Source organism: Podarcis vaucheri, assembly GCF_965113315.1.
Source record: "Podarcis vaucheri genome assembly, chromosome: Z".
Classification (NCBI taxonomy): Eukaryota; Metazoa; Chordata; class Lepidosauria; order Squamata; family Lacertidae; genus Podarcis; species Podarcis vaucheri.
In genome coordinates, this window is record NC_138758.1 from 37176221 (window position 1) to 37201185 (window position 24965).

The 24965-nt window shown below is 44.4% G+C and overlaps 1 protein-coding gene across 3 annotated transcripts in view; it reads left to right on the plus strand.

Moving 5' to 3' along the window:
- BARHL1 (BarH like homeobox 1) overlaps positions 1–24811 on the plus strand; it is a 39373-nt gene extending 14562 nt beyond the window's left edge. Inside the window, exons 4-7 of one of the 3 annotated variants that reach the window (XM_082207871.1) lie at positions 10093–10445; positions 11924–12068; positions 14005–14047; positions 23509–24811. In XM_082207871.1, the coding sequence (XP_082063997.1) occupies positions 10093–10387 (295 nt within the window). In that variant the 3' untranslated portion in view covers positions 10388–10445; positions 11924–12068; positions 14005–14047; positions 23509–24811. The other 2 variants (XR_014215582.1, XM_082207872.1) reach the window with 2 other exon arrangements.
- The last annotated feature ends 154 nt before the right edge of the window (positions 24812–24965 follow it).

Consider the following 24965-nt stretch of genomic DNA (forward strand, 5'->3'; position numbering starts at 1 on the left):
TTGTTCCGCTCCCCACCCCACCCCCTTTACTCTCAAACGCACAGATTTCTCTGTGTCTCGTTCACACGATTTCCTGCTTCTTTGCTTTTTTCTACGCCACCTCCCCCCCCCCCAATTGATCGGAGTTCCGTTTTTGTTTTTGTTTTGCAACTGACAATAATAGCGCATTGGCGATGGATTTATACCGGGCCATCTGAAGGTCACGACTTTATTAGTTGTTCCACGGATGTTTTCCCAGTGCCATTGCGTCACAGTTGTGCTGGAGAGGCACTCTTGCCATATAGGACTGCAAAAGCAGAACCGAAACGAAACAAAATAAAGCAGAGTATTTGTGGTATGAAGAAAGTCAAAGGATTTCACCCAGAAGCTACATGCAAAGACGGGAAACAAATCCGTATGTCCACCCCCAAACTTTTGTAGGTACAAACGATATTGAAAGCTCAGTTGTGTATAACCACCCTGGTAGCATCATGAGCACAAATAATTGTGTATGCACAATAAAGAAGATGTCCAAATGGTCCTTCTCTCATACAAAAGTTATTATTATTATTATTATTATTATTATTATTATTATTATTATTATTAATTACCCACTCTTCACCTTAAGGTCCCAGAGTGGATAACAGCATTAAAACACAATACTAAAACCAGTTTAGAACAATCTACAATCACATAAACAAGTTAGGTCCTAAAAATACGGACCTCAAGTGTCAAAATCTGGGGTGAAGGGGTGCGCCTTCAGCATTCACAGGGGAGTTACACAGGTTGGGGGTCACCACAAAGAAGGCCCTCTCCTGGACTGCCACCTTCCTGCCCCCAGCCTCTGAGGGCAGAGGAACTAACAAAAGTGCTCCCTCTGCTCATCTCAGCCCTTAGAGGGTCTCTAGGGAAGGAGGCAGACTTCCAGATATTTGGTACCTGAATCATTTAGGACTGTGAGCACCTTGAATTGGGCCCAGAAATGAGCAGCAACCAGTTCAGCCGTTTTAAAACAGAAGTTATGTGACGTCTAAATGGAACCACAGCCGATAATCTGGCTGTTGCATTTTGGACGCAGTGAAGTTTCCAAGTTGTCTTCAAGGGCAGCCCCACGTAGCACATGTTGCAATAATCCAGTCTAGAAGTTACCAGAGCGTGGCATACAGTGGCCAAATCATCTCTGTTCAAAAGGGGTTGTAGCTGGCAGTGTGTGTGTGTCACACATACACATTTTTCTTTGTTGTTTAGTATGCCTCTGAAAACTGGTTGCGGAGATTCGCAGGTGATGAGTGCTGCTTTCGCACTCAGGTCCTGCCTGCGGGCTTCCTGTGGGGGCACCTGGCTGGCCACTGTGAGAACAGGATGCTGGACTGGATGGGCCACTGGCCTGATCTGGCAGGCAGGCTCTTCTTACGTTCTTACATTATCAGAGCCAAGCTTAATGTAGTGGCAAGACTGCAGATTGAGATTTCTTTCTTCTCTTGGTGGTGTAGTGGTTACAGAGTGTCAGAGTAGGATCAAGGGGTCCAGGGTTCAAATTCTCCAGTCATGGAGTTCACTGAATGGCTTTGGACTGGTCACCAACCCTCAGTCTAACCCATGCGTAGGCAACCTAAGGCCCAGGGGCTGGATCTGGCCCAATCGCCTTCTAAATCTGGTCCGCTGATGGTCTGGGAATCAGCGTGTTTTTACATGAGTAGAATGCATCCTTTTATTTAAAATGCATCTCTGGGTTATTTGTGGGGCATAGGAATTTGTTCATTTATTTTTTAAAAAAATCGAGTCCAGCCCCCTACAAGGTCTGAGGGACAGTGGACCGGCCCCCTGCTGAAAAAGTTTTCTGACCAACCTATCTCATGCAGTCGTTGTGAGGCTGTGGAGGAGGAGAATCATGTGCGCACATACCCCCCAAGCATCTTTGGGGATAAGGTGGGATAGAAATGCAATAAAGATCTCGTGCCAACCTATCCATGCAGGAAGCAAAACAAACGAAAAACACAAAGTCAATCACAGGCTCCACCCATTCTGTCTTTCAACCAGATCTTGTGCAGATTTCCTCAGAACTAAACCCCACTAAGTCCAAGAGGAGTTAGCTGCAATTCTAAACCCACTTACCTGTATGCTTGACTGAATTCAACTGGATTTAGTTCTGAGTATAAATCATTAGGATTGCTGTGTTAGGAATGTAGCGTGCTGCTTTTTGTTGAGTTAGGCCCTTGGTCTACACTGACTGGCAGTGGCTCTCTAGGTCTTCAGACAGGAACTCTGTCCCAGCCCTACCGGGAAATGTTGTGAATTGAACCTATGACTTTCTGCATGCAGGGCAGATGCTCAGCCACTGAGCTACCGCCTTCGTACAAGTGTGGAATGCCTACATTTTGTAACCCTAGTTTGTTCTCCTTGTGTGTTCTTTCGATTCATCACTCTGCTTCTCCGATGTGGTTCTGCAACGTAGCAAAGGTGCATATATTTGCTCTGAATGGAATCCCAATGGACAAAGTGGGGTTTATGCCCCATCAGGCAGGTATCAGATCAGATTGCAAATTAATCAGAATGTTTGATAGGGTAAAATGGGGGGTTATATATTGGGGGGCTTTAGGCTGAGGAGAGGTCAGAGGGTTCTGATGACCCCCAAATAGGAACTCTGCAAAGAATAAATTCTAACAAAAATAATTTGCTATGCTTTTTTGAGTGAGAAACTGAAGATGGGTCAGTTAAGCTTCTTCCTCCTTTGGATATCAATTCCTCTCTTTCTGTGTGGACATGTGTGTGTACAGTATTTATTTTGAATTTCTTCCTATAGATTGAACCTGACAGCCACATAAATGCAGTTTGCTGCCTGTAGGCATTTTTTTTTAAGTTACATTAAAATGGAACAAAAAATAGATTCCAGTTCCACTGTCCCCTCAAAACTCCTTACAAATTGTATGAGCTGGTTTCCATCTCACTCAGTTGTGTCTTGAACTCAGAACAATTGTAATAACTATTTTAATTTGGTTTCGCTTCTTTGAACCAGACTTTTATGTCTAAATTGAAATGTAACAACACATTTTCCACCCTACCAGCATTTTATTAAAACAGGAGGCCAGAGGCATCTGAGAAGGCAAAAAAACCTCCCCTTATTTTTGTTCCTAACATCTGATATTCTGAAGAGTAGACTGCCTGTGGATGTGGAAGTTCTACCTGAATTAGCACATACCTAATAACTATTGCTCAACCCATGCTGATTTTTCCTTTAATTATTATTTTTTAAGCCACTTAGGTTAGTGGCTATTATCACTTCTTCTGCTGCAGATTTCAATTAATTAATTCTGCCTTGTACTTTTATTTTGGCTGGCCTGTAAGAACTCCCTTTTCAGTATGCTAGTTATGTAATTTTAGACTCCAACTTAATCGACTTGTGGAGCCCCTCTCTTTTAGATGGTAATGCATATAATTTAATTTGCTTCAAAATGCACTGCTGCATTTCCATCCCACCCCCAGCTCCTCCCACTGAACGGGGACCATAAAGACCAACCTTGATGGGGCCACAATCTCCATCAATTTCATTGGCTAACCTCAAAGTCTGTTTGGGGAGAGAATGATATATTCCTCACTCTGTGCCGTTCAAAATTTCATAAGCTTCTGGTATGCCTCCATTCTCTGTAAGTTATCTCTCAGTGTTGGCCCAGCCTCCAAAGCCCCCAGTCCTTTGCTTTGTAGCAAAGTGCTGCAGAAGAGTGCTCCCCATCTTGACCCAACATACTGGGACAGAAATTAACCCAATTTCCATGCCATGGATAGCTTGATACCTTCCAATGTTCGCCCAAATAAAAGAGGACCCATTGAAATTAATAGACTTGACAAATTTAGGGCCATTAATTACAATGGGTCTACTCTGAGTGCATGGGGTGTTAGGGGTGGGGGACACTTCATGTTCCTTCTGGGGTAGTCCACCTTTAGTCCCCACCCTGCACTCAGTTTTCACCTGTGGCTTCTAGAAGCTGTCAGCAAGCAACAGTGGCTGCACCCCAGGTACATATTTCACTGGCTGGCTAAACCAGGTGAGGGTAGCCAAAGGTCTCAAATCTTTGGTGCGTTAGGAACTTCCCCTGCACATGAATACAGTCTCTGGTGGATAGAGCTGACAAGGCCAATAGTGGGGCCAATGGTCAAGAAGGCAGCTTCTACACAAGCTGTAGAGGGAAGTGAGAGCCAGATGGGGCTTGTCAACCTGAGAAGGTAGCCCATCTAACAGAAGTACCGGTAAACTCTGATCCTAAGAGGCTACACTCATTCATGAGAAAGGCTTCAGGAGTAAACCCTGGAGGGAAATCCATACCCCTGCCTTGTGGGACATTTTCTCAAGAGAAGAAAAGGCTAAGGAGTAAACCCTAAACAAATCTGGAGTCCCTAAGATGGCTGGATGGTGTCTTGTCCACCTCCTTTTGGCAACTCCTGCAGCCAAGCTGGTGGTGCATTGTTCTGTTTTTCTTTGGACCACATCAGTGAAGCTAAGAGGAAGTCTTTTTCTCTTGGTCACCCAGGACTTCTATACACCCTGCCTGGGTGTGTGCCTAGGAGAGGTCACTTTGATGTTGTTATCGCAGCAAAAACAATTTGGGGGGCAGCAGTTATGAGCTACCACTCTTTGCATGCCACAGCAAGTACTGTGATTCTTCAGAAGTTTGACTTCACCCCTGGAAGCACACTCCATTTGTGCCTATAAAGCCATTTTTGATCCCATGTTATGATCTAGGAAGAATGTTGGAAGGGCATCAGTAACCCATGCAGATAATACACATTCAAAAATAGGAGCTTTGCTGCGATTCTCTTGGAGAAATGACTTGAATTTCAGAGCTCTTGTAAATGCTGTTCTCCATCTCTTTCTGAAGTATTATGAACACTTGAAAAACCTACACAACTCTTCAGAAGTACTGTTGCTTGTGCAAAGTTTACTCAGGAGTAAATGCCATTAAGTTCAATGAAACATACCTCCAGGTGAATATGCGTTCCATTGCAGTCCAAAGTGTGGCATATCTTTAACATTAGCATAGGAAGCTTCCTTCTACCAAATCAGACCATTGGCTCATCTAGCCCAGTACTGTCTACACAGATTGACAGCCACTTTCTCGGATTTCAAGCAGGAAACATTCCCAGCCCTAACTAGAGATGTTTCGGGGGATTGAACCTGGAACCTTCTACATGCAGAGCAGATGTTCTACAGATAGACAGACAGCCAGACAACTGGCTTTAGTTGCTTTTGCTGCCAAAGACTTAACAGGGCTTCTCTTCAGGAAAATGTCTATTCAAGCTCTGTCTCTTGGTCACAGTAGAACGTGACAGAATGCTTGGGACAGGCTTTTACAACTAGTGAAATGGACTGATTCTCTCATTCCATGGATACATAGGATTATAACTACAGTGGTACCTCGGGTTACATACGCTTCAGGTTACATACGCTTCAGGTTACAGACTCCGCTAACCCAGAAATAGTACCTCAGGTTAATAACTTTGCTTCAGGATGAGAACAGAAATCGTGCTCCGGTGGCGTGGCAGCAGCGGGAGGCCCCATTAGCTAAAGTGGTGCTTCAGGTTAAGAACAGCTTCAGGTTAAGAACGGACCTCCAGAACGAATTAAATACTTAACCCGAGGTACCATTGTATATGGATCTGAAAGCTCCCAGTGTGTGATCTTGCCCCAATTTTAAAAAAGTTGTTTTTTAAGGGAAGACTTAAGTCCATGCTTAAGGCTGAAATCTCCTACATATGCTTAGAACTCAGTAGGGCTTACTTCTGAGTAAACATGCAAGTTGCATGGTTCCAAAACTAAAAGCAATGGGTCTGAAAGCTGCAGACTCAGGCACAATTACCCAAGAGCAGTACTTTTTTCTGGGGGTACTCGAGGGTATACCATACTGGCACATTTGAGGATGGATCATTTCCTACTGAAATCAGAAGTATCAAAGTTTCCCTTTGCCTGGATCCTGTCCACAGCTATTGGTTGCTTAAGGGGTGGGGCTGAAGGCAGCAGTGGTTGGGACCAGAGGCAAAAGTGGGAGAGGATACCCCTTTCCCCTCTCTGCCAGCCCATTTCTCTTTCTGCCCATCTCTTCCTTCCTGTCAGAATTCTGAGTGACAGCTTGCAGGAGGCTTTGGAAATCAAGCTGGGGGCCCAATATGTAATATACAAAGCCTTTCTCCATGCACTCTGCCATTGTCAACTCACTGTCAATTCTAAAAGGGGCAAATCTGAGACTAAGAAGCTGGCAGCCAGGGCAACCCCCTGGGCTGGGTGTAAGCTAGAAGGCAGGCAGGTGGGGGCAGAGGGAGGTAAGCAGGGCAATGTCCCATCTGCCCTAACAGCTACACTGAATGTGTGCATCACGCAAGCACCTGCCAGTACGTAATAAAAATAACAACAATTTGCGATCGTTATGTTCAACGGAAAATCCTTGTGTGTGGAGCCACAAGGCTCATGTTACATTGATGACAATCCTCGGTTGACATGGCACCTCCTGTCATGTCCTACACAGACAAGGAAGTCACTTACACTTGTCTGTTTATGCCTCACTTCCCCAGACTTAAGATTGAACTTCTCAAAGGTAATGTGTAGGCTTTTATCGGGCAGAGGCAGCCTTTACAGCAGAGGCTAAGGAGCACAGTCTACTCCTGAAGGGAAGTTTTCAATTGGTATTAGCTGCTCCTCGCAAGTAAGAATGTGGCCCTGTTGCTGCTGGTTGCATTGATCATGCTTTGGGCTGCTTCAGTGTCAGATAGTGGAGGAGATCTTTTAATTGGAAGGCCAGCACTCTTTTACAGCATGGAAGGGGGACCTACGTGGACTTCCTAATGCAGCAGATTTCTGACTCCCATCAGCCTCAGCCAGCATGACCAAGGCTTAAGGATGATGCTGATGACCATGATGGTGATTGAAGCGGAATGTTGGAATATTCAGGGCAAATAAAGGATAGTTTAGAGACAAGGAGAGTAAGAGGTGATATGATAGACATTTATAAAATTATGCATAAGACTAGAACTTGTGGACATTCAATGAAGCTGAATGTTGAAAGACCGAGGACAGATACCAGAAAGCCCTTCTTCACACATAACTATAGAATAAGAGGCAGTGATGGCCAGCAACTAGGATGGCTTTGAAAGAGGATTAGACAGAGGGCGACTAGTCACAATTGTTATCATCTGCCTCCACAGTCAACGGCAGAAATGCTTCTGAATCTGTTGCTGGAAACTATAGGAGGGGAGGGGGCTCTTGTGCTCATGTCTTGGCTCCAGGTTTCTAGAGGGTCCCTGTAAGAACTGGATGCTGGAGCCTGATCAAGCAGGCTCTTCTTATGATGAGAGTTGTAATCCAGAGACATCTGGAGGGCCACACGTTCTCCACTATGGCCTTTGGGGAAGGGCCCCTGAAGCTCAATAGTGGAATACCTGCTCTATATAAACCAGGTTGCAGAGTCAATCTCCAACAGCATCTCCAGGTAGAGGTGGGAAAGCTTCCCTTGTTTGCAGCCCTGTAGAGCAGATGCCAATCAGTGTAGACAATGCAAAGTTAGACGGACCAATGATCTGACTCAACATAAACCAGCTTACTATGTTCCTTTGTTCCTAGTAGTGTGTTGTGGCCAAGGTTGAACATTGTACAGATGTTGCGCCTACATCTTGTTTGATTTCTGACTACTTGATCCCCTGCAAACTGAATGTGTTGGTTTGCTTCTTTGAGTCACAAACGCTCGTCCATATTGCATTGCTCACACGGCTATGTTCGAAGCAAGAGGAAAAACAAGGAAGTAGTAGGTCCTCTGCATGGAGAAGACAGAGAAATGCTGTTGGGTAAGAGAGAAAAGGTGGGACTGCTCAACACCTACCTTGCCTCTGTCTTCACCCAAAAGGAAAGGAGTGCCCAACCTGGTGATAACAGAATAAACAATGCAAGAAGGAAGCTGCAGCCCAAGATAGGAACAGAGGTGGTATGGGAACACTGAGTTGCTCTAAATGAATTCAAATCTCCAGGGCCTGATGAGCTGCACCCAAGGGTACTAAAGGAGCTTGCTGATGTAATCTCAGAGCCTCTGTTTATAATCTTTTGAGAATTCTTGGAGAACAGGTGAGGTCCCTGAAGACTGGAGGCAGGCAAATGTTGTTCTCATCTTCAAAAAAGGGAAAAAAGAAGACCCAGGTAACGACCAACTGGTGTGCTTGACGATACCAGGAAAGGTCCTAGAACAGATAATTATAAAGTTGGTCTGTGAGCACTTAGAAAAGGATGCTGTGGATATTAAGGTCCAGCATGGGTTTCTCAAAAACAAGTAATGCCAGACAAATCTCTGTCTTTTTAGTAGACCTACAAGCTTGGTGGATCAGGGGAATGCTGTGGATGTACGGTATCTTGTTTTCAATAAGGCTTCTGACAAGGTCCCACATTATATTCTTGCAGAAAGCTGGTAAAATGTGGGCTGGATGAGGTAACTGTTAGGTAGATTTGTAGCTGGTTGACTGACTAAACCCAAGGAGTGCTCACTAATGGTTCCTGTCATCCTGTAAAAAAGTGACAAGTGGGGTGCCACAGAGTTCTGTCCTGGTCCTGTTGTTGTTTAGCAGCTTTATAAATGACTTGGGTGAAGGAAGTAAGGGGGTGCTCATCCAATTTACAGATGACACCAAACGGGGAGGGGTAGCTAATGCCACGGAAGACAGAATTGGGATTCAAGATGACCTTAACAGATTGGAGAACTGTGCCCAAACTAATAAAATTATTTTCAGTAGGGACAAATGTGAGGTTCTACACTTAGGCAGGAATAACCAGTTGCACAAATATAAGATGGGGGACACCTGCCCTGCTGGTAGTACATGTGGAAAGGATGTTGGGGTCTTAGTAGAACACAAGCTTAACATGAGTCAATAGTGTGATGCAGCAGCAAAAAAAGCTAATGCTATTCTAGGCTACATCATGTGCAGAGGAGGGCAACTAGGATGCTCAAGGGTCTAGAAACCAAGCCTTATGAGGAATGGTTGAAGGAGCTAGGTATGTTTAGCCTGGAAAAGAGGAGACTGGGATGTGATTCCAACTAAACATCAGGAATAACTTTCTGACAGTAAGAGCTGTTTGACAGTGGAACAGACTTCCTCTGGAGGTGATGGGCTCTCCTTCATTGGAGGTTTTTAAGCAGAGATTGAATGGTCATCTGTCATGGATGCTTTAGTTGAGATTCCTGCATTGCAGGGGGTGGACTAGATGATACTTGGGGTGCCTTCTAACTCTATGATTCTATGTGTGGCCGCCAAATTTGAGTGCCTCAGATTTAGTTGGAGGAGAAGCAGCACAATAGGAAAGTTGTGGTGTCAGATCTGTGATTAACACTTCATATGTGCAAGTAAGCAGCCTGTTACAATTCTTTCAGTTAATGTGAACATGAGCATGATTTTGTCCTCCTAAATTATGCTTCTCCTCTGTGCTGGGTCTTTTAATCCCTGCTTAATCCCCACATGCTGAGCAGATCCTCAGTTGCCTGTTCATCACGTGGTGACTTGAACGTGTGAATCCGCCACCACAGATCTAACATCCCAGGCAGATGCTCTGATGACCACTTAGAACACAATGGTTTTTGTTTTGTTTCCCCCTGATGCAATCAGCCAACAAGGTTTGGTCCATTCAGCGAGATTCTGTTCTTCTATTCTTGAAAGTTAGTGAAGCAAATAGCCCTTGCAGGTTGAATACCATGCTAAATGCAAGAGTCTTAATCCTATTTGTAGAATATATTGTGCTTTAAAGAAATATACTCTGAATCATGAAAAGGGGGCGTGTTAATTTATATTTATTCTTTAAACAGTATTACTTTTGTAATACAGTCTGGTATGGGAACAAATAAAAAAATGGTATTATCATTAAGTATGATGATTAATAACACTTAAAAACACCAGCCTTTCCAAGAGGGTCCGTTGCCACGTGCAGCTGTACACACAGGTGCAGAGACTATGCGAGTGCACGTGTGGAACTCCCGCCCCAAAGAGAGCAATCCCTTTGTCAAACGCAGACACATGAGATGGATTTTCTTAAAACGGTCAATAAAAGTGATCCAAGTGTCTTGACCCCCGAAACTTTTTTTCCCCTTACCCCAGGACCAAATGGAAAAGGCAGACCGCGGTGGGCCTGGAGCTGCTGGCCGAAGCCGGGAACTACTCGGCGCTGCAGAGGATGTTCCCGTCGCCTTATTTCTACCCGCAGAGTCTGGTGTCCAACCTGGATCCGGGCGCTGCCCTCTATCTCTACCGCGGGCCCAGCGCCCCGCCGCCGGCCCTGCAGAGGCCGCTGGTCCCCCGGATCCTCATCCACGGACTTCAAGGGGGCAGCGAACCCCCGCCGCCCTTGCCCCCCCTGGCCGGAGTCCTTCCCCGGGCGGCTCAGCCGCGGTGAGGCGAGGAGGAGGGACCGGGCGCAGCTTCTGGAAGAGACAACGTGGGAACGCCGGGGGGTGGGTGGGAAATCCCTCTTTTGAATGGGCGTTGCTTTGCTCAAACACACACGCACGCACGCACGCACACGCACCATCAACCACACATGCAAGCGAACAAATTTGGTCCAGTTTGACTCTTGAAAACGGGAGGGGAAATTAGATCCTATTTGGGGGATATACCACGATGCACGCGTTTTAGTGCTTCCTTCCAGAGGCGTACCTAGGCTCCCTTGCGCCCTTGGCAAGGAGCGGTATCGGCGCGCCCCCTCCCTCCCCCCCGCATCTCCAGCAAAAAATATTTTTTTTTTTAATTGGCCTAATTCAATCGTCACAAATTACTCTTAAACTGGGCGTTTAACAGCCCAATCCTATAAATGTCCAATCAAAAGTAAATCCCACCGAGTTCAATGGGGCTTACTCCCAGGAAAGTGGGTACACTGGCCTGCAGCCTAAAGGTAGCAAGCAACTTCTGACAATACCTCGCTTGCCTTTTTGTTTCTTATGGCACCACTTGGAGGTTGCGCCCTAAGTACACACTTTACTCGGAACTAAGCCCCGTCGATGGCCCTTGCTCTCTGGGGTAAACATGCAGCGGCGCGGGCTGGAAATTGGTCAAAGCGGGAAGGAAACCAGGGGAAAGTGACTCGTCTTTGCAAAATTAAGAGCCTCGCCTGACGTTTGGCGTCGTCGGCGTCCTCACGGGGAGCTCCGCTGCACGAACTAACCGGCAGCACTGCCGGCTCTCTGGGGAGGGGGCTCTGCAGGGCTGCTGCGACAGCCCATGCCTCCACGCCGCGCCGAGAGAGGGGCACTATTTTCGCGCCTCCGCCCCACGGCCTGCTCCCTTGGCGGGGGCCAACATGGCTGACCCCTAAGTACGCCTCTGCCTCCTTCACACGACCTATGGGACGGTGCTTTGTTCCTTCTACAAGCCGAGCAGCAGCAAATAGACAAAATATTATCAATAAATTTATTTCAAATAGGGAAAAAAAGTTTTGAAACAGTTAAATCAGATTACAGCAACAGAAGTAGGATGGGCCCTGTGAAAATAATAATAAAAAACCCCTACAAAGACGGTATCTCCCATGCTGCCTCTTGTTTGCATGGGGTTTCCTGCTCTTCATACCCATTGCCTTTCATAAACTCTGATTACCCATGTGCACAAGCGTTTATGCCTGGGCCTGGGCCTGACACAGTCCTTTCCAGCAGAACAAGGGGGGGGGGTCATCCCTCCCTCTCTCCTGAAGTTGAAGGAGCTTCAAAGTTGCCAACCTCCCCACCCCTTCCCAGAATTCCTTCAGTTTTTTAAATAGGTACAACAGGTAGAGTTTCAGCAGATGCAGTTCCCCCTCCCCCAGATTGCAGGGAGAACTTCTCCCGATTTGATATCGCAGCGGAGCATTCAGCACCCTTCTAAGTGGGCAAAGATGGACTTATATTCTCTCCCCCACCTGTTTGATAGCACCCCCTTTCCTAATAAACTTTTTTTTTTCCAGCTGAGGGCCACTTGTCCTCATAAGCAACCTTCTGGGGGACGCATGGCAGTGATGGGCAGGGCCAGGGGCCCTCACCTTTGTACCACAGGGGTGCTGCAAACCCCAGAGGTTTCTACGCACATGTGGACATCTGTACTCCAGCCAGGTAAGCAAGAGTTCAGGGACTCATTCCAGCCAGGTAAAAGCATCTAAGAAAGGTGCAGAGCCAGGCCTGTGAAGGGCATGGCCTGGAGAGAATTTCGAGGGCCACATAGACAGGTCTGGAGGGCCACATGTGAAGAGCCTGACCCTTGCTCTGCATACTGGCCCAAACACCCTTTACACACATGGCTTCATGGACTCATGCAGCCCACCATCTCACACGCACATATAACACATTGACAGGGCCCTTCCGTACTATTGCAGCATTTCTTGATTTCCTTTGCATAGTCTGGCAAAGTTAAGCAGCTAATAATAATAATAATAATAATAATAATAATAATAATAAATGCCCCTTTGTTTTCAGATGGAGTGAATAGAGTCAAGCAGGCAGCTTCCCCCAAAGAATCCTGGGAAATGTAGTTCCCTCACAGGGCTACAATTCCCAGTACCCCATAACAAACTACAGCTCCCAGGATTCTTTTGAGGAAAAACATGCTTTACATACGTCCACCCGCAGAGCAGCCCAGCCTCCTCCTGTCATTTCTTGGAATGTGTTTCCTGTTCAAGAGGGGCTAAGCCCAGGGCAGTAATTGATGCAGACATACCATAGGCAACCTCCTCAATAAGTTTGGCTTTTCAGTTACTTAATATATATGATATTCTTCATGGCACTCTAACATACCCCAGCCCCTCTACCACTTTGAGGCTGAGGTCACATCCACACCAATAAGCAAATTGTTTGGGAGGTGTCCTCAGAGGCAAGACAAGAATAAGAGAATTTTTCACACCTTGGCAGCCCTGCCGCCCCAGCCACAAAACCAGCAGCAGACATATCTGATCTGGGTTATTGATGGCTATTTATTTTTACACACACACACACACACACACACACACACACACACACACACGTTTACAGTTTGCTCTCCTACCCAGTCCAGCCACACTAAGAAAATGTCCTCTGCTCATCTCGTTACATGCTGACTCGTCCTTTTCTCTCACTGCAGGAAAAGGGATAGAGTGAGCTTGTAAAGGGGAGAGAGATTAAGTTAACTCAGAGCAGACACACTGAAATCAGTGCACACTAGGTCCATGAACTTAGTGAACACAGGTCCATTTGTTTCAACTTATTCTATTCTGTTCAGCAGGATTAACATACAATTTAATCACCAACACCTCTAAGTGGTTTACATCATTTCAGTTGGCCTTCTCTTGGTTTTATACAACTCTATATATCTGTGTTTTACTTCTTTTGATTCTTAAAATCATTTAAGAAATATATATTTAAATGGAGATGATACCTGGCTCAGTGGTACTGCATGCAGAAGGTCCCATGTTTAATCCTTCAACAGCATAGCCATGTAGGAATGCGAATGTCTTCTCTTTGAAACCCTGCCAGTCAGTGTAGACATTACTGAGCTAAGAAGACCAATGGTCTGACTTAGTATTTCTGTATTCCTGGTATGTGAAACACTTACCAGCCCAATTTTGGGAAGTTTGTGTAAAGATTTTTTTTTTAAAAAAACATTCATTTTATAGTGTATATAAAACAGAGAGAACAGTTACAACAGGTAAAAATTTATTATTATTATTTTTGGAAAAAAACTAAACAATAGGCACGTTGAATGGGTTAAAATAACAGAATCCAATTTGATTTCAGCAGATGAGACTAGGCTTGCAAACTTACCTATGAGTAAGCCCCACTAAACCCAGCAGGGATTACTTCTGTTTTAGGCCTTCCAATTTTGGAAATTAGTTGCTGGCGGACCACCAGCCTGGCTCGAGGTACAGAAAGGTGTAGATTGCTCCCTCTAACACACACACACACACACACACACACACACACACACACACACTAACACACACACACACACACACACACACACACACACACACACACACACACAGAGCAAAAGAAATAACTATGTTTTATCTCCCTGTAGCACAAGAGGACTCCTTTTATGCTAGACCAAGAATTTTCAAAAAGTATGTAACTTTAATTTTTTTTCCTTTTTGTAAATAACTTTGGTGCACAAATGTATATGAATTATTTATTGGTGAACCCAGAGGGCGTATTTGTGTAAGTGAGTCTCGTAAGTCTGTATATCTGTAGGATTCTCTTTTCCGGACTTTGTAATGAGGAAGAAGAAAAGGAGGATTCTTGCTTTAGAAGAGATTAGGGGGAGGGGAAAGCTTCCTCTCTTGCTTTCGCTCTCTTTCCCTCTCCATCTCTCTTTTTTTAAATGTGGAAATAAACTTCTTTACAAACAGATTGAGTCATTTCCTAGCCTTGTTCACCCACCCCACTTCGCTACAGAGACATCAAAACATGCTGGAAAGCAATGAGAGAGAAGCAGCAAGAGGAAGTCCCTAAAATTCTCGCTGGAGGGAAAAATAATTCTGGTTACGTGGATAAGGAATCAGTTTAATGTCTCTACCCTGCTTTTCAGCCCAGAAGGATGCTTTTGGTGGCTTAAGAACTGGATCTGGCCAATGGCCCATCTAGTCCAGCATCCTGTTCTCACAGTGGCTAACTAGATGCCTGTGGGAAACCTGAAAGCAGGACCCAAGCACAAAAGCCCTCTCCCCTCCTGTGGTTCCCAGCAACTGGTATTCAGAAGCATTGCTGACTCGTGGTTAGTAGCCCTTTATAGCCCTCTCCCCCATGACTTTGCCTAATCCTCTTTTAAAGCCATCTAGGTTGGTGGCCATCACTGCTTCCAGCAGGAGGAAGTTCCATCTTGAACTATGTGCTGTATGTATCTGATCTTAGCCTATCAACATTTTACATTTGTGTAAAATAAAAGTAAACAAAAGCAGTTCAGGTAAGCCTTCCGATATGTTGCTGGTTTCCATCATACAGTGACCCATCAACTTGCAGGCAAGTATGCAGAAGAAATTCGATCCTGGTTTTATTTACAGGAGGAACTTAGCTAATTCGCTGTTTCTGAAATCCCGTCTTAGACGGCTTTAGAAGAGGATTAGACAAATACATGGAGGAGAAGCCTATCCATGGGCTACTAGCCATGTGGCTATGCTCTGTTCCCAAAGAAAACCCAAACAAACTGAAAGCATGGAGATTGCAGTCAAACCATTTGCCGCGGTAAAAGGTGGCAGTGCTTAGCTGTGGCAAAAGCCTTTGATAGTGGTTATCCTGGGGTTATGTAGATTTAGTACCAGGATGTGCGTGCTATCCAGCAGCGGCTGGTGCGCTCTGGGAGTAGGAGCACAGAAGGCAAGGAGTCCATGAGTAGGCAGAGCCATGTCAACAAGGGGCAACACTGAAGTGAAGGAATAAGAAGTGGACAGGCAGGACTACTCCTTGGACTGGATATAAGTAAGGAAGGAAAGGGCAGGCTGGAGAAGGATGGAGAAGAAAACTTGAATTAGTCGGCTCTGCCTATTGGCCACCCTGCCTTCCGCATGATCATTCTGAATAAGCACCAGCCACCATGGCCCGGCTCTTCACATCTGAACATGTCCCTCCCTACAGAAAGCAGCCTAGGCCAGACCAGTGACTCATGCAGAACTGCGAGAGAGGCTCTCCTCTGTGGGTGGTGCTTGGGGCTCATGTTATTCTACAAGGGACAATACTAAGGCGGAGGAAGCTGGCAGCCAGAGCCCCCACCACCCTTGGAATGATTGCAAGTAAAAAGCAGGCAGGGAGTGTCTGAGAACGGGCTGACAGTTAGTAGGGCACTTGCACCAGTGGACCAGCCTCCACCGGTGGGGCTTATTTTTGTTGTTTCTCTGCCCTCTGTACCTTCTGAAAGCAGAGTCGGAGAGCTGGAGAGGGTCAGGGAGGCGGGGACCTTGCCAGCGACAGTGAATTATTAACGCTCATCTTGCAAACAGATAATGGCCTTAAATGATCGCTTTGGTGAAAAAACAAAAAAGAGTGCCTTCCAGCCTCCAGCAATAATGAAAAGGGGAAAGGGGAGGAACAAGAGAAGGAAAGGACTTAAGTTGCTCATCTGCCTTTGGCCTGCATCTCCCCCAGCAGCTGGTCACCGGGACAAGCTTGGGAGCTGCTCTCTGTCTTGGGAAGCTGACAGATGGGTTGCGAGGCTTAGCTCTTTACACAGAACCAGGCCTCCTCTGCCAGACCAACGTCACCTACCCCCCTTTGCACACACAAACACACACACAGATCTCCTCCCCAACCTGCAGGCCAGGCTGCAAAAATATATGCATGCAGGTCAGACACTCAAGCGGAGGGACAACAAATGGCGATAAATGAAAGAGCTATGCAGAGATCCTCAGCAGGGAGGAGAGAAGGAGGGCCCTAGGGTTGAAAATGGATAGGCATAGAAATGATCTAAGGAGCTGCAGAAAATGTTCGCTAGGGATGGGAGAATTTGCCAATTTTGTTTTTCTCTTTCCATTTTTTGTCTTACTGTCCGCTGTCCATTTTTTTAAAGTTCTCATGAAAACTTCCTCAGTCTTTACCATGAGTGTTACCACTTGTTAGGGTTTCAGTCTTGTTTTTAATGTATCAGTTGTTTTAGTTTAACTGTTCTTAGTCATCTTATATGTAAATCTCCTGGAGGCAGTGGTTTAGAAGGCAGTGAATAATCTGTGATGTTGATGATAATATTCACCAGCATTTTAAGTGTTAATTTCTCCTAACAGACTCATCTTTGTAGGCAGTTTTGCCTAACATATACATTTATTTGAAAGCCATATCCCCCAGTGTGATACATTTGTGTATGCCATTTTCCTTATTATATGCATTTTTATGCACACTTTGCCCCAGTACATGCATTTCTGTACCTGCAGGCTGGAGAATTGTGATGCAAAATGTGAACGCCATGATACCACTTTAAACAGTCATGACTTCCCCAAATAATTCTGAGAGCTGTAGTTTCATAAAGGTGCTGAAAGTTGTTAAAAGAGACCCCTGCATTCCCCTCACAGAGCTACGATTCCCATAGTGTATTAGCAGTCAATTTGTCTTCATGGGGAATTCTGGAAATTGTAGCTTCGAGAGTAATGGGCGGGGAAGTTGTTCCTGAGAACTCTCAGCACCCTTAACAAACTACAACTCCCATAATTTTTTTTTGAGGGGGGAAGACTTGACTACTTAAAGTGGCATCATAGTGCTTTACATGTATGGTGTGAATGTGGTCTCTGTCTTCACTCTTACTCAGGGCTGGGAAGTCTGCAGCCCTTCAAATGTTGCATGACTCCAACACCCATCCTGGAGCAACTCTCCTATGAAGAAAGGCTGCAGTATTTTTGACTTTTTCATTGGGAAAAAAAGGCAAGTAAGAAGCAACACAGTAGAAATTTATAAAATTATGCATGGATTGGAGACAGTGGATGCATTTCCCCCTTCTTTCATAACACTAGATCCTTGCAGAAATCCAATGAAGCTGAATGTTTGAAGATTCAGGACAGATAGAAGAAAGGCCTTCACACAGTGCGTAGTTAAACTATGGAACTCTCTCCCATAGGAGACAGTTATCTATGATGCGGGTGGCACTGTGGTCTAAACCCTGGGCTTGCCGATTGGAAGGTTGGCAGTTCGAATCCCCATGATGGGGTGAGTCCCTGCTTCTGCCCACCTAGCAGTTCGAAAGCACGTCAAAGTGCAAGTAGATAAATAGGTACAGCTCTGGCGGGAAGGTAAACAGCGTTTCCGTGCACTGCTCTAGTTCGCCAGAAGCAGCTTAGTCATGCTGGCCACATGACCCGGAAGCTGTACGCCGGCTCCCTCAGCCAGTAAAGCGAGATGAGCGCCGCAACCCCAGAGTCGTTCGCGACTGGACCTAATGGTCAGGAGTCCTTTACCTTTTTTAAAAATGATATCTTTAAAAGAGGATTGGACAAATTCATGGAGATAAAGGCTATCAGTGGCTAATAGGCAGACCCAGATGAAAGCAACTCGAGGTGCTGGGCTAAGAGATCTTGAGAGGCCCAAACTGAATAGCATCTGATCATGAGAAACAAAACCCCGTTCTCTTCTTTATCAACTCAGTGAAAGCAGAACATTGCTGAAATTTTAGCACTGATTAAAAGATTGTTTATAAATTTACGGAATTAATGAACACATCCACAGAGAACCTTCATAGGGGAAATTATAGCAAAGTTACAATATTGCACTATATACAAGGTCAGAACAGTTTCTTTCAAGGTCTTTTGGGTGCAAACTTAATTATATCATTAAAATCAGTAAGTCACAGTTTATCATTTTATATGCAGAGAATGCTTAGATCACACAATCATTCTTGGGACATTGTTGAGCGTAGATCATTCTGTATCCTTTTTAGTCTATAAAATGATGTTTCGCCAGTACAGTTTGTAACCATTAAACACAGGAACAATCTAAAAATTGTTTCCACATTTGGAAAAGCTGTCTGAATTTTTCCTGGAACATTACTTGATACATATCTTGGTGGGTAAAATTTTCTTTTTCAGGGTGAGCTGGTTTGACATACAGGTAGAAGTGCAAGCGTTCATTGACACTAGACTAAGGTCAACATCCTTTGGATACTTTGCACAAAAATCACAATGCCATTGTGAATATGCTCCTTGGTTGCTTAAAGGTTCACCACAAAAAAAAAATTGCCAGCTCCTATACACTGTTGCCCTTCTGTTTACATTGGCTTTAAGAGTGATCATGACAGGTGTAAATGAATTTACCCTTAACTCTTTGAGAAAGTTTGTTTAAGGTTTCAAGTGCTGTCCCATCATTCCCCACCCCCACCCCGTACCTTCTTTTGACAGTTTTGTACTCTACCTCTGGTAGAGTAAATTTTTCTCGCTGTTCAGTTTCATCAAACTTAACCTGGGTGTTTGATACAAAGTGTAATAGTGAGCTGTAAGTATTTACACATGTGCTCAATAAAATTTGCAAACTTGGGAGTGCCTTGCTAACTTTATGAAATTGGTCTAGCAAAACTGTTCAAAGGTGGAGCATAAACATGAATTCAAATCCTTCCATTTTTTGCGGAAGATTTACAGCTTGTTGTCTAGTATCTCCTGTTTCGGTTTCACCACAGTAAATATGACTGAGGAATTCAACAATGTAAGTATAACTTTCACCAATAGCTGCAGTAGCTTTGCCATGAGCCTCTCTTATTGTGTCGGATAAATGTTTAGGAACTTTTGACCCAAAAGCAAGAATTCTTTTAGCACTGCCCATCTTTCTGAAGTAGCTGAGAAAAAACAATGAAGTTAATCTATTGTGGTAAAAAATCATTGCAACCAGGCATGAGTAAAATGCAGTTCAGCCAAAGAGATTTAGAGAATGTCCAATGCATGGAATAATCTTTGCAAACTTGTTCCTTTCCAGCATTTTTGGTTGGTTGCCGTTAGTTTTCAGCCATATTGGCTGCATTGTCATATGACTGTCCTCTAGATTTGCTGAACTCTATTTCAAGTTCAGAATCAGCTCAGCCATACTTTCACTGGTGTGATCTTTCAGTTCAAAAAGACTCAGAAAGCATTGAGCTGGTAATCCATTGTGGGGAGAAACATATCTAACAATGACAGTAAGCTGATAAACATGGGAAACATCAGGGGTTGAATTGACTGATAAACTAAAATAACCTGCCTATTTGAAGTCATTTGGTATTGCTTCTTGAACTGTATTAGCCATCACCTGGATAACCTCGTCGCATATGGCTTTGGATAAGTAAGGGTGACCAAAGCCTTTACCTCCATACCGATTTATGTGAGCACACAGGAAGGGATCAAATCTGGCAATTAATTCAAGCAATTCCAGAAAGTTACCATTATTTGGTGAACTGAATTCCTTAATTTTATTTCCCCTAAACGCCAAGCCACGTTCTGCCAAAAGAGAAATCAGTGCAATAACTCACTGAAGTACGTGCCTCCAGTAATCCTGCTCATTTTGATGTGAGCATGTGATCATGCTTTCTTGTTAAGCATGTTAGCATAGGGTTAATATGATTTTTAGAGTTTTTGTGGGTTCGAACAAGATAAGTGTGATGCTAATAATCAGAGTCATTAGAAGGTAGTTAGGTTAGTGAAAAATTTGCACACAAACTAGTAGACTTTTCCTGTTGTGAGAGAATACATTAGCCATTCCTGAGGGTAGATTTTTCAATTTACTTTTGGTGGAATAGAATCAATCCAGAATATTTCCTCGTTATTCAACATTATCCATAAAGCTACATCATTATTGTCTCTGAAATAACTAGTTGGTAATTTTGTGTCTGTGGTGCTGGGGTTTTTGCTGAGATCATTTGCTTTGTTTTTCAATTCTTTAAGATTGCATTGAGCTTTAACTGCTTCTTTTGGTATAACTATCTCGTGGCATGTTGCGGAACATGGGGTCTCAAATTTCAGAGGTGCCCTATGCAACACCAAGATTTGGTGCTCCCCACCCATCTCGCTCCATTCTACACCATAATTGCAGCATCTCTTGTGGTGCCCTCAAGGCTCTGCGTTCAGTGTGACCAAACCAGTTGCACTCCCCTAAATCTGCCTCTGGTACCTTGTGTTACCGTATTTTTCGCCCTATAGGACACACTTTTCCCTCTCAAAAAATGAAGGGGAAATGTGTGTGCGTCCTGTGGGGCAAATGCAGGCTTCAGGAGAGCCCCACCGCCAGCCCCACAAGCTCAGGGGACAGCGGGGAGGCGGAACTCTGCCATCCCACAGTCCCCCGACCTGGTTTGGAGGCTGGCAGCGGGGAGAAGCCTGCTCCTCCCCGTCGCCAGCCCCACAAACTTGGGGGATAGCGGGAGAGGCGCAGCGTGCCTTTCCCGCTGTCCCCTGACTTGGTTAGAAGGCTGGCGGAGGGAGAAGCCTGCTCCTCCCCGTCGCCGGCCCCGCAAACTTGGGGGATAGCGGGAGAGGCGCAGCGCGCCTTTCCCGCTGTCCCCCGACTTGGTTAGAAGGCTGGCGGAGGGAGAAGCCTGCTCCTCCCCGTCGCCGGCCCCGCAAACTCGGGGGGCAGCTTCCCACCCCAGCCCCATGCCTGGGGGAAAAAATAAATCCCCCCCCTTTATTCCCCCCCAAAAAAACTAGGTGCGTCCTTATGGGGCGAAAAATGCGGTAGTCTTTGTAGGTCCAGTACTTGTGGCTGTAGTCACTGAAAACAGTTCTCAAAGTTCTTGGGAGGCTGCGCTCTGTATATAAACCGGTTGTTCTGCTCAAACTGCTTAGTGTCGTCTACTTGATTTTCTTCTATTTGTAAACACGAACGTTCTGTATCTGAGGGATTATGTAGGGCTGTTTTTGCCGGCTGTACAAAACCGTATGACGTGATTGGCTTTAAATGTTGGGAGTACTTCCTTCTGTTCTTTTCGTCACTTTCATTTACTAGCACCACTTTCATATTGCTTGCTCATTATTATTTTCACAAAAAGGTGATTCACAGTGATATAAAAGGATCCTCACTTGTTCTTAAAACACACACTGTAATGGTAGACAGTGATCTGAACACTTGCATTGCTTTGTAGTGGACGATATTATTTGATTCTGAGTAGCTTTAAAGCCTCCACGAATTTACTAAACAATAAGTATTCACTTGTCATAGACTCGTGTGTCACATGTTTAACGTTACTAAGGAACTGGGCCTAGATTGTAAAATTTGCCTGTTTTTTTAGAATGGGGGGGGGAGGCCGAGGCCCTCCTAGATTATGAGGCCCTGGGATGCAGCCTGTTCAGTCTGTATGTAAATATAGAGTGTAGTATTTTTCTAGAAAAAAAGGTGCCAGAACTCACTATGAACACCTCCCTCAGTCTCTTAGAATGGCAGTGGCACCAACCTGAGAGGTGCCAGAACCCACCTGAGAGCAGATCCTCCAAGTATCCCTATTTTCCAGGGATGTCCCTGATTTTGAGAAGCTGTCCAGGTTTCTGATTTGATCCCAGTATGTCCCACTTTTCCTTAGGCCGTCCCTATTTTCACTGAAGAAATGTTGGAGGGTATGGAGTTATCCGGCCTCCGAGCCATCTGAAGGCAATCCTGTATAGGGAAGTTTTTTAAAATGTTTCATGTTTTATTATGTTTTTATATATGTTGGAAGCTGCCCAGAGTGGCTGGGCGAACCCAGTGAGACGTGTGGGGTATATATAGTAGAATAATCATTATGGAATGGGACAAGGACATCGAAGAAATGTTGGAGGGTATGCCTAAGAGGTGCCGGAACCGAGTTCCTGTGAGTTCCCCCTGGAAAAAAAGGCCCTGAATGTAGTACTGCTACTAGCCATGATGGCTGCACCCCTGTGGCAGCATCCCTTGGAATACCAGTTGCTGGAAACTGCAGGAAGGGAGAGTTCTCCTGTGCTCCAGTCCTGCTAGTGAGTTTCCCACTGAAGCATTTGGTTGGCCATGGTGAGAACAAGATGCTGGACTAGATGGGCCCCCTTTGGCCTGATCTTACAGGATTCCAGTACTTTCTGGAGGTTGCCCACCCCTCTTGTTACTGGTTGAAAGTAATACCTCAGCTCCACCACTGTCCCTTTTGGTCAGAGCCATTCACTCTTGGGAAACATCAGAAGAGGCTAAACTGTGGCCCTCTGGATGTTGCTATGTGACAACTCCAATAACCCCTGACAGATATAGGTGCTGTTTCGTCAGTCTGCCTCAGGGACTAGGGCCTGGCCTGCTGTGGAAAGGGTTGTACTCCCCTAGAGCCTTGCAGCTGTGGTGGCAAGGAGTACCAAACATCACATCTCTTGAGTCAGTCTGATTTAGCACTAGTTACCCATGCCTTCTCTGCTTTGCTGTTCGGATTACAGTGGTACCTCGCAAGACGAATGCCTCGCAAGACAAAAAACCCGCTAGACGAAAGGTTTTTCCGTTTTCAATTTGCCTCGCAAGACGAATTCCCCTATGGGCTTGCTTCGCAAGACGAAAACGTCTCGCGACTTTGTTAAACCGTTAAAACCGTGCTTCGCAAGACGAAAAATTCGCTAGACGGCAAAACTTGCGGAACGAATTAATTTCGTCTTGCGAGGCACCACTGTACTGCAAACTGAGTTACATGGAGCTACCCTAGAAGACTGTCCGGTCAGTGCAGCGCTTCAAATGATGCAAAATGTAATGGCCAAGCAATTGTTCCCCAGGCTCAGGAGAAGATGTTTAAAGCCCTAAGCAGCTTAGTTCCTCTGGGGCTGCATGCCTCATTATGAACCTGCCCCCTTGTTAAGAGCTGCAGGAGAGACCCATATGAAGATATGACTGCCAGCAGAGGCCCACTTGACAGGCATGTGGGGGAGAGCTTTTTCCTCCATTACCCCCAGATGAAGGAATGCAATCACACCTACCCACGTCACTGTTGTTAGGAAAGGTATCAAGGCACAGTTAAAACAAAAACAAAAAACCAATAAGTTTTCTATAGACTCGAGATTTTAATGTAAAGAGTCCCCCCCCCATAAAAAACAGATATTGGCTGACATTCCCAATGTAACATGGTCATTGTCTAATTTTAATCAATTGTTTTTCTTTCTGTTAAAACCATGTATAGCCATTCAAGCAGACCGAGAGTTGACTGCTTTTGAACAACTTATGGTCAATGTTCCTGCTACAGAGAACAATCAGAGAAAAATCTTTGTTGACATTTATTAAGGACTGGAAACTTCTTATGGACTTTTTGCGTGAAAGAGAAAATGAACTTGTAATATCTGGATTTGAAGATTGAGAAAATGTTGGCTTATAGAAAATAGAATAGTTGGATGTCAATTTCAGTGAATACTTTGAACTAGTTGCTATATTTAGCTGCCAAGAGAATCAGAAGTCTTTTAATCTTTTTCTATTTTTTCCCTTTTTAAATTTTCTTTTTATTTCTTTTTTCCTTCTCCCTTCTCTTTGCTCCTGTTTTTTTTTTAAATTAGATTTTAAAAATATTTCTTTTACTCTGGTATATAACAAAAAGATGCTTTGTATTGGGTATAAACTTTTGTACATCTTTTGATGAGTATCGATTAAAATAAAATGTGTGGAGAAACAATTGTTCCTGCTACATCAGAGGGTGAAGTACCAACCATATACAAAATACTAACTGAGGTAGAATTTGGCCATCTTATGACCACAAAAATTCCCTGGGAAATGGACCTTGAAGTAATAATCTCTAATGAAAATTGGAAAACACTTTGAGTTTGGGGGCATAGGATGTTTTAAAACAGTTTCGGCCCAATTAATGGAATTCTCTTTGAAACGCATACATAGGCGATATATTTTCTGCTTGCAAATATTCCACAAGATACCAGGGGCAACATCAACCTGTTAGAAGGGATGTGGGGAGACTGGATCTTACATCCATATGGATGGTTTTGCAAATCTGTTTACCCATTTTTGGGTTTTGATATTTTAAAAAATGAGTTTAATATTCAAAGTGGACCTACAACCTTACCCTCTAACTTGCTTTATTTTGAATAAAGGACATATCTACTCCACCAATTGCTCATGAAGAACTTTTAATGTTCCTCCTCACAGTGGAAATCTTGGAAATAGCCATGCTCTTGGGCCTGAAAACTGAAGTGTGATACTCCATAGCATGGACAATAGCCCTGACTGAAAAGCTGGTGAGCCAGATTTGTGCTACCAAAGGGAATTCTAAGCAACAGCTTTTCTATATTGTGTGGCAATCATTTTTGGATGATATGGGTTAAGAAGACTGAGTTCTCATGGTAATATATGGAAAGATTTCTTGGAGTGATTTGTAATAATTTTATTTGATATTTTTAAGCAACGTGGTTGATGTGTTTTGACTTACGTTTTATGTGTGATGTGAAGAATGAAAATGAATAAACATTATTTTAAAAACCTGAGCTTTTAACATTTGCAAGATTTTTTTTTTTATTAGTTCATATTATGGTTTGTTCTTAGGTTTTGATTTGTTATACACCACCAAACTGATTTTCATAAAGGCTGTGTAAAAGGATAATAAAATCAATGGATAACTTAATTTAAAATGAGGCCCAG